General features: G+C 41.1%; 2 protein-coding genes across 3 annotated transcripts; both read right to left on the reverse strand.

Annotated features, from left to right (window-relative positions):
* Positions 1–1,036: 1,036 nt before the first annotated feature.
* si:dkey-118j18.2 (uncharacterized) lies at positions 1,037–9,139 on the reverse strand. 2 transcript variants are annotated; one of them, XM_053861022.1, is made up of 5 exons: positions 7,010–8,728; positions 6,540–6,612; positions 6,305–6,464; positions 4,053–4,185; positions 1,037–3,088 (listed from the first exon to the last, which is right to left on the reverse strand). In XM_053861022.1, exons 2-5 carry the CDS (start codon positions 6,557–6,559, stop codon positions 2,865–2,867), a joined length of 537 nt encoding a protein of 178 aa, XP_053716997.1. In that variant the 5' UTR covers positions 6,560–6,612; positions 7,010–8,728; the 3' UTR covers positions 1,037–2,864. The 2 variants fall into 2 exon arrangements, with proteins under 2 accessions (XP_053716997.1, XP_053716996.1); XM_053861021.1 differs by lacking the exon at positions 7,010–8,728 and adding an exon at positions 8,811–9,139 and having other exon boundaries at positions 1,038–3,088.
* A 965-nt stretch (positions 9,140–10,104) lies between these two features.
* On the reverse strand, positions 10,105–11,833 carry timm21 (translocase of inner mitochondrial membrane 21). The gene is made up of 6 exons (XM_053861020.1): positions 11,354–11,833; positions 11,177–11,239; positions 11,018–11,115; positions 10,754–10,827; positions 10,480–10,585; positions 10,105–10,351 (listed from the first exon to the last, which is right to left on the reverse strand). Exons 1-6 carry the CDS (start codon positions 11,622–11,624, stop codon positions 10,259–10,261), a joined length of 705 nt encoding a protein of 234 aa, XP_053716995.1. The 5' UTR covers positions 11,625–11,833; the 3' UTR covers positions 10,105–10,258.
* Between the last annotated feature and the right edge of the window lie 374 nt (positions 11,834–12,207).

Here is a 12,207-nt window from a genome sequence, read left to right on the forward strand (position 1 = left end):
GGCTCCTCCACAAAACTAACTGTTCATTTTTAATGGAAATCATCATCATGTTTCAAATTATTTTGCAACCGACAGCCAAAGAGACGAACCAACAGTGTCAAGAACAAACCTTCATTGGCAAAGATACAAATATAGTATGGCTGTTCTGATGATCTAGTGATAAGTAGTGAGTAAGTTGTGGCGGTATGAAAGTCAACTGAAGACAGGACACGTGTGTGGAAGTTTAAGGTTAAAAGAATACGACAACCACAGGAGGAGGGCAGGGATGAGGAGGGAGGGAAATGTGTATGTACTCCTCTATCAACACAGCGTTTTTGTAAAAGTTTAAGAGCTTTTTAGAGCATAAACGTTCACGCTTTAAAATACGACAGGAAGGTGAATAAATGTGTCCGAAATATACTATATACACTTTTGATTGGTTTAATGCATAATGACGTCAAGCTACGTTGGTCACGTCCATCTTATCACCCATCGATTCAAAGGGCCAGTGAGAGTTTCTTATTTATTTTATCATTTAATTTAGTTTGCATAAGTAAATCTCACAGATGAATAGTCAGGGTAGGTTCTTCTGAAAATCAATTTGAAAACACATTACGCGCCCTTTTCAAAAATGCTATAAACTGTACCTTGAAAAGAGGAAATATTTAATACAAAAATTGAGAGAGCATGAAATATGAATTAAAAACAAATAAATCTCAGGGATCGGTGAAAAAGGTCATTGAGAAATCACGTCGTTTTCTTTTTTTTAATCATAGGTAAATGCGTCCTCAGTGAGTGCTAAAACATGTCTAAATAAATGGGCCATTTGTCTGTTGTCTTTAATTCCTTTGTTCTACATGAAAATCTACTATTCATTTAGAGCAACAGAGACGTCCAGTACGGACGTGTTGTGTGGCGCAGCACTGCCCTCAAGTGGCGGCTACTTCCAACTACCACCATGAGGGCGAGGTTAAGAGTTTCCAGGAGTAAATGCTACCTACTGCACCTTATGTCATGTGCGGACTATGCACAGATAAGCATTATACATAAATACACACCTACAAATGCTGCATGTCTATTTCCATTCATGTAAACAGTAACCGTTAAACAATGCTAATGATACATGACCAATTGAAACAGTTGTAAATGTCCACCTACTTCAGCAGCGGGTGCAACACCAACACACACAGCCTTTATGCTCCAATGATGAGCACCCGGTGTGACGCAAGTTATTTACATTGGCACTAAAGATCAATGTGTCCCATGATTAAAACATTCAACTAAACATTCTGCACCTTTATTTCATCATGTCTACGAAATATAACATTTCAGGAAGACAGAATCGCACATAACTCGCAGGAATATGAACAAAAGTTTAATACAGTAGACATGTTTGCCCTACATCAGGAAAAAAAAAGTAAGAAGTAAGAAAAGTCAAGTTCCCCGTTAATTCACAACAATACGACCTGGAAATACGTGATATGTGAGTCCACCATTTTGGAATGAACAGACTAGTGCAGGGCCACCCTGCAACACTGGAAGTGGAACTGCTGTTATATGTGAGACTGAAATGGGACGCTACAACTGCGGCCTCGTCTCCTTCGATTGTAGACTCACAGGATATACTTGGTAAAAAGGCCACGATTTGTCATCACAATACCAAGGATCACCATTAACACATCAACCTGAATTTCTTTCTCCATGTTTAGAAACTGTACACAATCTTTACTAACAGGAGTGGAGCTTCTCTTTTACAGTGAGTTATATAGGGTATCTGAAAGATCGTGACCCCTATCTCCACCACCATTTATTGGTCTAATTCAGCTGGATGAACATACCACATGGACACGATGCTGTTTTGGTTAGTTGCATGAAGTTATTGAAACCGTAAGAAGATTATAGCCCTGTGACCTCGCCTCAATGCAGCCCAGCTTCAAACTCGCAAACATAAATCTGATTACATCAGAGTCGGCACCGAAGCTACGTAACAGTCATGCGTTCCAGGACAGAGACATTGGCAGTAACCCTTGGGAGAAAAGGACAGATTCATTGGCACAGATTTCCTTTCTGGAAATATTGTGAATAAAATCAGATCTTGAGGCTCGTCCACAGGAATTCCATTCACGTCTGCAGCCCAAACAGTCCCGGCACAGAGCCACCTTGAGGGCAAAGACCACAAGAGAGTGGGAATGGCAAGTGTATGAAGCAGGAGAACTTGTGGGGAGATATATCAGCAACTTCTTGGTTTTCAATTTCATTTTGCTACAACTGTGCAACAGATTATGGATTTTACCATCACAGCACAGACACATTGGATATTCACTGGAGTTCATCATGAATATTGACGCTGTCTTTCACAAATAAAATCCACTTTTTCCACCAACATTTTGACTGAAAATGTCACAAGAAGTGTGGCTGGCTTTTTTTGTCATCATATTTTTAATGTGACAGTCTATTACACACCCGAGGTTGAACCCAAAACAGCTGTGGAATAAGCTGTTAAATTGGTGCTGTCACATGCGCATCATGATGAATAATGGCTGCTGCACTTCTGTTGCTCATGACCGCTGATTCATTTTTCAGGACAAGCCACAACTGCGCTTTCAAAGTCAACAATTGCTGCTCTGTGAAGGAAGGGAATTCAAAAGCCATTCTCGCATCGATTATATGAAGCCGCGGGGCTGGTTCTAAACAGACGTCATCAGCTCTTGGACACAATAGAAAGTAGAAAAAAGCATCGCGCACACACGCACGCACACACACACACACACTCTGGCTTCACATGAACATCTGGTCACGTGAGGCCATAGATAGGCTGGCACCGATTACAGAGGTTATATGTAGGAAGGCAGTATGTGGGGAAAAGGCAAACTGGTCTGAGGGTTTCATTGGGTGGGTCTGGCCTCTGACGGATTCTGGCAGGAGCTGGCTGGGACCTCTTGTTGATACTCCAGTGTAGAAGAGGATGGTGTGTAAGGAGGCGGGGCTTCGTTTACACTTGTGGAGTCGCCTTCATTGGTAATGAGAGGTGTGTCGTGTGATGGGTGGGCCGCGTCTGACTCGTCGCCGTAGGCACACTCGCTGTAGGGGGGCGGCTTCAGGTCGTCCTCTGAAAGCAAAACAGAAGACTTCATTAGAGTCGTCCTGCAGAGACTCGCAAAAGGGGTTTGAAGGTGAGGAGGGGGCGGTACATCGCACTTCACTACTGGGTGCATGCTGCCACCTACAGTTAGCACAGAGTAGCTGCACAGTGACATCAACACCGGCACAGTGGATAAATGCTGTGAAGAAATCACAACTGACTGGCAGATTTTATCAGAAACTTTTCGCTTCCAGAGGCACTTAAAAAACTACCCAGCGTGCACACAAGATCTTTCCTTTCAAGAGACACAGCTTTGGCTGTGCCAAAATAAGGCTGCGGGTCAATTTCTGACCACACCCTCCTGTCACAGACAACTGAGAATGACACTTCACACTTGCAACTAGCAGCTTCATGAGAAGCACAAATGTTAACAAAGCTGCCACCAGAAATACTTAAAGACGTGTGAAACCTTGCGGCCCAATGAAGCACATGAAACACCTGGTGGAATTGTACATACATTTAAAAATATATATCGACACTACAGTTGAACACTAACTTACGATCTCCATGTATTGTGAGTCTGGTTAAGCTGTGGAATGGAATGAGTTAAGCAAAGAATTATTTGTGGAGGGTGTCATTAGTCTGGTAATGCTTGTTGCAACACAGGGATTTGACCTCTGCTCCGACAGTGATTCGCTGCGTCTGGATGGGCGATAACCCGAAAATAAGCAACTGCATAGTGTGACTATGCAATCAATTTGGAAAACAAACAAAATGAGATGAATGAGTTTGTGTTCAGAGAGTCAGAGGTCAGTGGCTTCATGTCTCGAGGAGTCAGAGGTTCTACTCCGCCTGCTGTCCACAGTTTGATCACATGACATGAGCTCACACCAGCGAGCTGTCCAAAGCGTTAGTGTTTTTCACAAACATTTCCCACCTGACTGTAGTAAAGTCTGTTAGCAAAGGCAGCGAGAGAATGAGCGAGCGTTACCTCCCGAGACGGCCTCGTACGGTGGAGGCATGTCCAGCTGGCTGAAGGACGCGGCCGGCGGCAGATTTGCTGAAGGTTCTTCAATTGACACATCGTCTTGAACTCCATACCAACTTGGCCAGACGGAGGTTTGCTGCAAAGATAGAAACACGATGAATTCATGGATGCGATCACAGGATAATAACCACAGAGATCAATAATACCATTGGAGATGTGAAGATTATCAGTTTGAGTTACAAGTGTTAAAAAAAAAAAAACCTAAAACATAACTATACTTCTATCTGCAGAAAAGAAGGTCACAGTTTGAGAAAGTATCAGCACGCCATACTGGGCTGGTTTTAATGTAAACACCTGTGTTTCAGCTTCTCTTCGTCATGTCCCCCAGGGCTGTGTGTGTCAGCAAACTCATGAGCAAACACGCATTCTCAAGCAAGAGAGTAGGAAATGGATTTCTGGTAAGCTGGAGATTCTAAGTTACACAACCACTCATGGAAGACGGAATTACCGTATAAAAATTAACCACACATTGAAGATCAAACAGAATACACGGATTAAAATAAAATACGGATACGTTTCACCAGAAAAACTGTATTCCAGGGTTAGTATCTGCTAACTTAAATGTGTTGACATTATCATGCTGCTGAGACACTGACAAGCCAGACTGCAGTGACAGACCCTGAGTTACACCACATATGGTTCAGTAAACCAAGCATGGAGAGTTTATTGCAGTTTTGCCGCTGCATGTCCCTCACTTTCAGTTTTGTAAGCAATCCAGCTCTCTTTTACTCCAGATAAGGAGATGCTGACTTCTGCAAGAAATTGTCAGTCACATTCGCGCCTCAACACACGCACTTCCGAAGAAAGATCACTAAAAGAGCCACAGAACCTGAAATACAGAACATTTATTTTCAGCTTTCCTCTGACCTTTTAAGCACTTCGGTCTTCAAAATATCATAGTTGGCTCAGAATCCAGTTTTTCATAGCAGAACCTCATGATAATTACGGTTGACCAGAAATACCATTCCATATATACAATACCATACACGTATATATATGTGTGTCGTGTAGTATATAGTGGTGCTCCCGGCTTAGAAATGCATGAGGATCTCTTCTTAAGTAGTTTTCTAAGTAGTAAATCAGGTCCAGCATAGAGACTGACTCATGACAAAAAGCTTGACATTGTTCTGAACATGAATCATGAACTTTGTTTTTATATTAAAGCGCTCAAAATTCGCAGTTTTCATCCGAGTGTCCGTAGTTCCGACACCAAAGCCGGTCTCCGCTGCGGCTTCTTGCCTGCAGGAGATCAGCTCTGTGGGCGGAGCTGCGGACACGAGGGTGAAAACGGCGCATTTTGAGCGCTTTGTTGTAAATACACCAGTGATTTCGATTCCGATATTTGACGTGACAAGGCTCAATATTTTGGCAGCATGATGCTATTGAGGCTGTAAAAATCCATACATTAGCCGGGTTGTTGGATAAGCCACCGGGTTCAAGTCGAGAGAGAAAAAGTGGCATCTTACAGAAATTATGGTGTAAATTTATGACGGCCAGAAGTCATAGCTGAGCATTTGGAATTGCACTCCCCAGAATACAACAAAAGAAATTGCCTTGTCACACATGAAATTTAAGAGTGACCATAAAAGTTCTGCATGCACGAGAACACATGACCCTAAATTTCAATGAAGTAGCTACGCATAGCATTCTTAAGAGGGGAAGAAAAAAAACACTAAAGGGAGGGCTCAAGCTACTAAATCATTTCAACCAATGACAAAAAGAGAAAGAACCTTTCTGACAATTTTCTAGCACCTATTAGGTTATTATTATTAGTGATATGGAGCACAAAAGATCTGACAAAAATGTCAAAATTCACAAGCATGTGGACAAAAAACCCTTTGGGCGAATTCCATTCCAAATGAATAGATCAGGTCAGAGTTGACCTCTTCAATCACCATGGTCAGACACAGTGGGCGCTCTTTTTTTTTGAGTGTAAAACAACCTAAATAATAACCACAAGGTCTGAACAACAATGACAACCATTCTCACTGCAGCCCTGTCACATAATTCACATGGTGTTTTTACTTCTACAGAAGTAGCGATAGTAGATCGACATGTACCGCATCAGCCTTCCACTCACATTAGGTTTGTTATACCTTGACTCATGTGAAACACATTTCAAATGCACACCCCACATGGAACGTTGACAGCGCTTGTGGTTAAATGCAAAACAAGCAGTTGCACCATTCACTTACGCTCTGCCTCTCACACATCTGATGGAGGTAGGCCCTTCCTCCAACAATGACGATCTGTGCATTGCGTGGGTTGCTCAGGTAAGCCGCCAGCTGCCGCTGTCTGGACCGATACCAGCACACGTAAAAGAAGATCTTGATGATAATAAATATTATAACAACTCTGCCAAATGGAAAGAGGAAATGGGTTATTAAACACACCAGTTTAAAGTGATTTTGAGTCAATTGGTGGACTTACATATACCAGTAAAGCTCCATTTCGGTGATAAGTAAATCACTCAGGAGAGGTTCTCACATCTGGAGAACTGATCCTGTCAAAAAAAAAAAAAAAGAATAGCAATGCACAATGGTTAAAGGGATTGCTCACATATATAAGACAAGAACAAGGAATTGCAAATTGCTTCTTTCTTCCAGAACAACTTGGTTTATGGTTCTTGTGGAGGTTGTGAAGCGGTGGAGCAATAGTTCTCTGGCATTAGATTTTATCTGGAGGCTGTCTTTAATCTCAGTGTCAATTAATGACTGTGTAGCACAGACTGTTTGTTTTGGCTCCATTACACATGCTTTCCCTTATATCCGACTGATAACCAAGTTGTCTGACCACATGCATTTACATGTGTCTCCACATTGATCTTGGGTATTTGTATGTGGTCAGAGTTTTTCGCAGAACAGGGGACTGTGACTTAAGCCTGTCTCTGTTATACTTACATGTATAATCTGTTCGGACAGTAACAGCAGGATCTGCTCCCAGATTGAGCTCACTTTAATATTTGAGTCTGTCAGAAGCGCCGACTGTTGTGTGTCGAGCTATGTGTATATGTGTGAGTAGCTCAACTCTGTGACTTGCAGACAAGTAATAATGAATATAACACACAGGATACACCACACAGGTTTAGTTGGGATGGTGAGAATACGAAATATTAAACTGACTTTAAAATGTGTCTGTGAGAAAAGTGCAACTAGGAGTTGTAGTTATTAAAAAAATATTTAAAACTATGACAATGTATCTACAGTGTGAGCACCAAATATTGGGGAACAAAACATATCAATATGTAATCCTTGCTTAGAAGGAAGAAGGGTTTATATGCAGACTGTATCATTTTGTACTGGTCATATTGGAGAATTATTATGACTTGTGTTCAGTGAAATACTGTTGTGGTTTTATCTACTTTAGTGCACATTAGTCTTTTGGAAAGCAAGTTTCATTTGAAGGCCAACTATAAATGAAAAACATTGTTGTGCTCATATTGTTTTTTTCTAAAAAGCAAAGGCTACTCAGGTTTCCGCCAAGATTATTTGAATCTGTGGCTTTTGATATTTTCCCTTGACACTTTCCCCACCAACACATTTTCTGAAAGCGTGGTGGTTGTCATTAAAGCCATAGCGGGTCGCCACGCTTGTTTATACAGGGGGACTTGCTTTGAAAAACATGTCTAAAACCTTATTCTAAAATATTTATGCAATATATATTTTAAAAAACTATGAAAAACCAGTTGATCACATTTGACAAAGTTTTTAATTCTCCTTTCGGTGTATCAATGTACATTTTGGGATTGGTTATCTAAACATTTGGGTGTGTCTTCCAACACAGATCTTTTTCGGTGTCTAGTATCTGATATACTGCAAAACACAGCCAAGTGTAAAACAGGCCTAGTTGATTCATCTGTACAGATGTAAATTGGGCTACGGACCTAGCCTTTACTCTGTATGCTGTTAAAGCCTGCCGTTGGTTTGTTAGCATCAACATTACAAAGTCAACATCCGCCTGACCCATTTCAGATTTCTTCAGGTTATAATAACTTGAATGCTGATGGAGGAGGTGTGTGAATAAAAAGGAGGTGCATCCACACCTCTTCAACGGGCTGTTTGAAAGCATGAAGTATTTTACCTGAGGTGGAGAACAAGTGAAGTACAAGTCAATATTGTTTTGTTGGAACTAGAACAAGACCGTGACTCACACACGTGTACAAAGGAATTAGTTTGAATGTGAAAGTAAATAGCAAAGTGGATAACCTTGATATATCATACCCTTCTAAACACGTGCTTCCAGACGTGGACCCTTGTAATCGCAGTGTTTTAGGAACCCCTTTTGTCTTTACTGCCATGGCTGTGTATGTTTGCTATTCAACTGTAGCATTTGTTAAAGAAAACGTTGAACAGCTGGAAGAACAGTTCAGCTTACCCTAAGCAAATAAGAAGGGCGCGATTCTACAGGAACATGTCCGGACGATACATGCGACCCTCCGTGTATTGCATCATATTCAAGTCATTTCCCATTATCTTTCGAACAATTAATGAGGTTTGTCTACTTGTACCGAACAAGTTTTCAGAACTAGTCATAACACAGACGATAGAGAGGAGATTTACAGAATGCATTGTACGCAACAGAACAAGTTAGAATTAATGTTTAACTGCTTATTAAACAACAACTGTGCTCCAACACCTGAGCTAACGCACACTGTCGCAAAGAAAGCGGAGCAAACTAAGCGTTCAAAGTGGTGGAACTTACTTCACAGCAGCAGCTTGGCCTTGCCTGAGAAACCTGCAATGTAATACATTTCCCTTTTCGCGTCGTGGCTGATGTCGACTGCGGTGAGTTCCTGGAAGCTGAAGCTAGTTCAAACTAGCATCCGTCTAGCAGGCCACAACAATAACAACAGCCGCCTCTCGGTTCCCCCACGCCGCCGAGAAAACTACAGGAAGCGACGGCGCACCGCGCTGACAAGCTTTTGCTTGGCCTTGGTTACAAACAGTACCGACTAAAAGCACCGGAGTTCAGCACTAAAGAACCATCTCTAACGACTCCTCAGTGTTAGTTAGACGGACTGTTGTAAGCAAGAAGCACCCAGTGTGCTCGCTCGCGGCTGCCCACAGCTTCAGTGGGCGTGGTTCGCCTTGGTGTTGCGTTCACTGCTTCTCCCAAATCTGCATGCGAACCCCCCAGACATCACGAAAACAAAAGCCTCGAGCCCAACTGTAGCTCAAGAAGTACATAACAAAAGATTCACGTCTGCCTTGATCGATAATGACTGATATGTTAATGCTCAATTTGCCCCCGGGTTTTACTCTAAACAAAGCAGAATAGCAGACGATTACAACGTTCCATGACAATGAAGGCGACATCAGGTAACTGACGAGCTGTTTCTGTTTTACTGCCATAAGGGCGCCATTTCCTAAAAAAAAGACACATCTGCTTTCAAATAATCTCACCTGTACATTAACTTGATCTCGAAATTACTCAATATTTAATTTTCTAAAACGATACACACTGATCCATTTACGCAAGGTAAAAAAAACTGTCACTGTCAAAAGGTCATTTTAGGTGAGGAATAAATGCACACTGTCACCATCTAGTGTCTATATTACTGAATTACAACTTGAGCAACCAGCGAGGGCACTCAACCAATGGAATGACTGTATTGTTTTAGTTTCCCAGAGTGGACTAGACACCAAGGTAAGAATTTAGCTTAAGTGTGATTCAGTTTAGTCGAGACAACAACTGATCAACAGAAAAGAGACACGTTACTGCCAAGGTACTGCAAAGGTTCTCGCTATAATGGTGTACCCGACTGGTATTTTAAGAGGTGCTGTATCAGAAATCAGTACATGCAAACACTACACAATGAGCACATTGTGATTTCCTTATTCATTATTTTCTCTCTCTATCTTCTGGAACTGCTGTTGAAATTAATCTTTGCATGTTGTCTTCAAAAATATTTTTAAAGATGGAATTTGAAACAACACACTTAAGACTATTTACTGGGTATATTACTCAACTAAAAACAATAAATAAATAAATAAAATGCAGACAAAAACCTCATCTCACACACTCACATTCAAAACTTAAATTTTCATGTTTAGGGATGATGTTCAGTTAAGATGGATAACACTTGATTACCAAAAAACACATTTATTTACAGATTGTAATTCCCAGTGACAGAACGCGACCTTGATCTTTTATCTGTTGTCCTCCACAACGATGGTTCGCCTCGGGTAGGTGTCAACGTCCACAAATATGTAACGGAACTCAAACTTTCCAGTGTCAGGATTCTACAGGATGTTCACATTCGAGAAGAACAGGTTAGAATACAATCACGACCGTAACAACAATAAAAACAGACTTTATTGTGATGTAGAGGACGACAATTAATGCACTACAAAAATAAAATAAAGCCAACCTCTTTCGATTCTGAATGCACAGTTCCTTTTATGGCTGGCTCGGATCCTTCGATGTAAAACTTCAATCTCATATATTTAAGTCCATCTTTTTGGTACATCATATGACTGAAAGAAGGTTAATATATTGCATTATTATTTCAAGTTTATTTTGATTTCAAACAAAACACATTTCATTAAATGATGCCGAACACGATTGCTGAAATATGAGTCACTGAGATATTCATCATAATAACAGAAATTAATCTCTGCTTTTGAATGTTAAAACAAGATCACCTGACTTGCTGTCTTCTTCCTCTGCGCGTCGTCTCTCCATAACACTTGATAGGTTCTCCAAATGCACCGATCACCTTTATTATTTTCATAAACATAAAGTCACATAGTTAATGACAAGGCTTGGTGTCAAGCTGATGATAAACAGAATAGTTCATATGAAGTTAGAACATACATGTATTAAAAAAAACAACAACACACACACACACACACTCAAAAACAATGACCACAAGTTAAAGAAACATCAGATCAGTGTCGGACATATACCTCCGGGTGTGACTTCACTCGGTCAAAAGCTTTGCCATATATTTTATTCGGACTGGAGGAACTAAACAGCTCCTGGAAGACCACAAACAGAAGGCCACCTGAAATCAAGAGAAGAAAAGGAGATCACTTGTTGACTAGATTTTAAGATCTTTGCCTCACCTGTCACTCCAAGTCCAACGAGCACAACGATCAAGTAGGTAAAATCTCGACCAGCTTCCTTCACTGTAATATGCCATCAAACTCCAGTTAGATTGGATTTCTTTTAGTAAACCGACCTGTCAGCAGCAGTCTGTCCAGAGACCGAGTTGAATGGCAGCATTACCTTTTGAAGCCTACCTTTTTGTCCAGTCGAAGTGTTTGGACTCCCGTACCTGGAAACTGTCAGGTCGCTCTCTTTCGGTTTTAACTTCTGACTCCGAGCAGAGGAGTTGACAGCGAAGCTCCTGGCAGAAAGCACACACGCAGAAGACGGGAAGCCTCTGTGGATCAGAGCCGTTGCTGCGTGCGCGTGACCAGGAAGGGCCGCCAGGAGTTTACGTGGATTCAACACGTATCGTGCGGTCGTCTGTTTCCACTGCAGGGATCTCAGTATCTGTGCATAAGCCATGCTTATTTACTCGTCAGCTCGCTTTGGCGTCAGCGCGCAGCTAAAGAACTACGGACAGAATACAGTGATGCATAAAATTTGAGAGAATTTTGTCGCAAATAACGTAATTCTAGCGTTGTAACAACACCTGATGTTATAGCGTAAAAACACGGTGATAGGTTTAATGACAAGCCTCCACTGCGCTACAAGCTATTCTCTTCTTCTCGACCCAGAAATGTCGCCTGAGATGTTTACTACTGCCACCCAATGGCCAAAACTACTCAAAACTATTCAAAAACAACGTGTTCCAGCTAAATAATTACAAACTAAATCATACTTAAAAAAATAAAATAAAAAATAAAATAATGATAATGCCGTTTCGTATTCAGTTGGATAATTACATGACTTGTCAAGTCATTCCTGCTTATTTTTAATACCATTGTATTATAAAACTTTCACTTATTCAGTGTCAGTCAAAAAATCATTTTGTAAATTGGTGCCAAACGTAAAATGAAATGGTCCTTAACGTGTCTATATCTTAAGTGTAACAAAGCGATTTTACTGTATTTCAAGCATTACAAAGCCAAACAGCTGATGTGAGTGA

Source organism: Synchiropus splendidus, chromosome 3 (genome assembly GCF_027744825.2).
Source record: "Synchiropus splendidus isolate RoL2022-P1 chromosome 3, RoL_Sspl_1.0, whole genome shotgun sequence".
NCBI lineage: Eukaryota > Metazoa > Chordata > Actinopteri > Syngnathiformes > Callionymidae > Synchiropus > Synchiropus splendidus.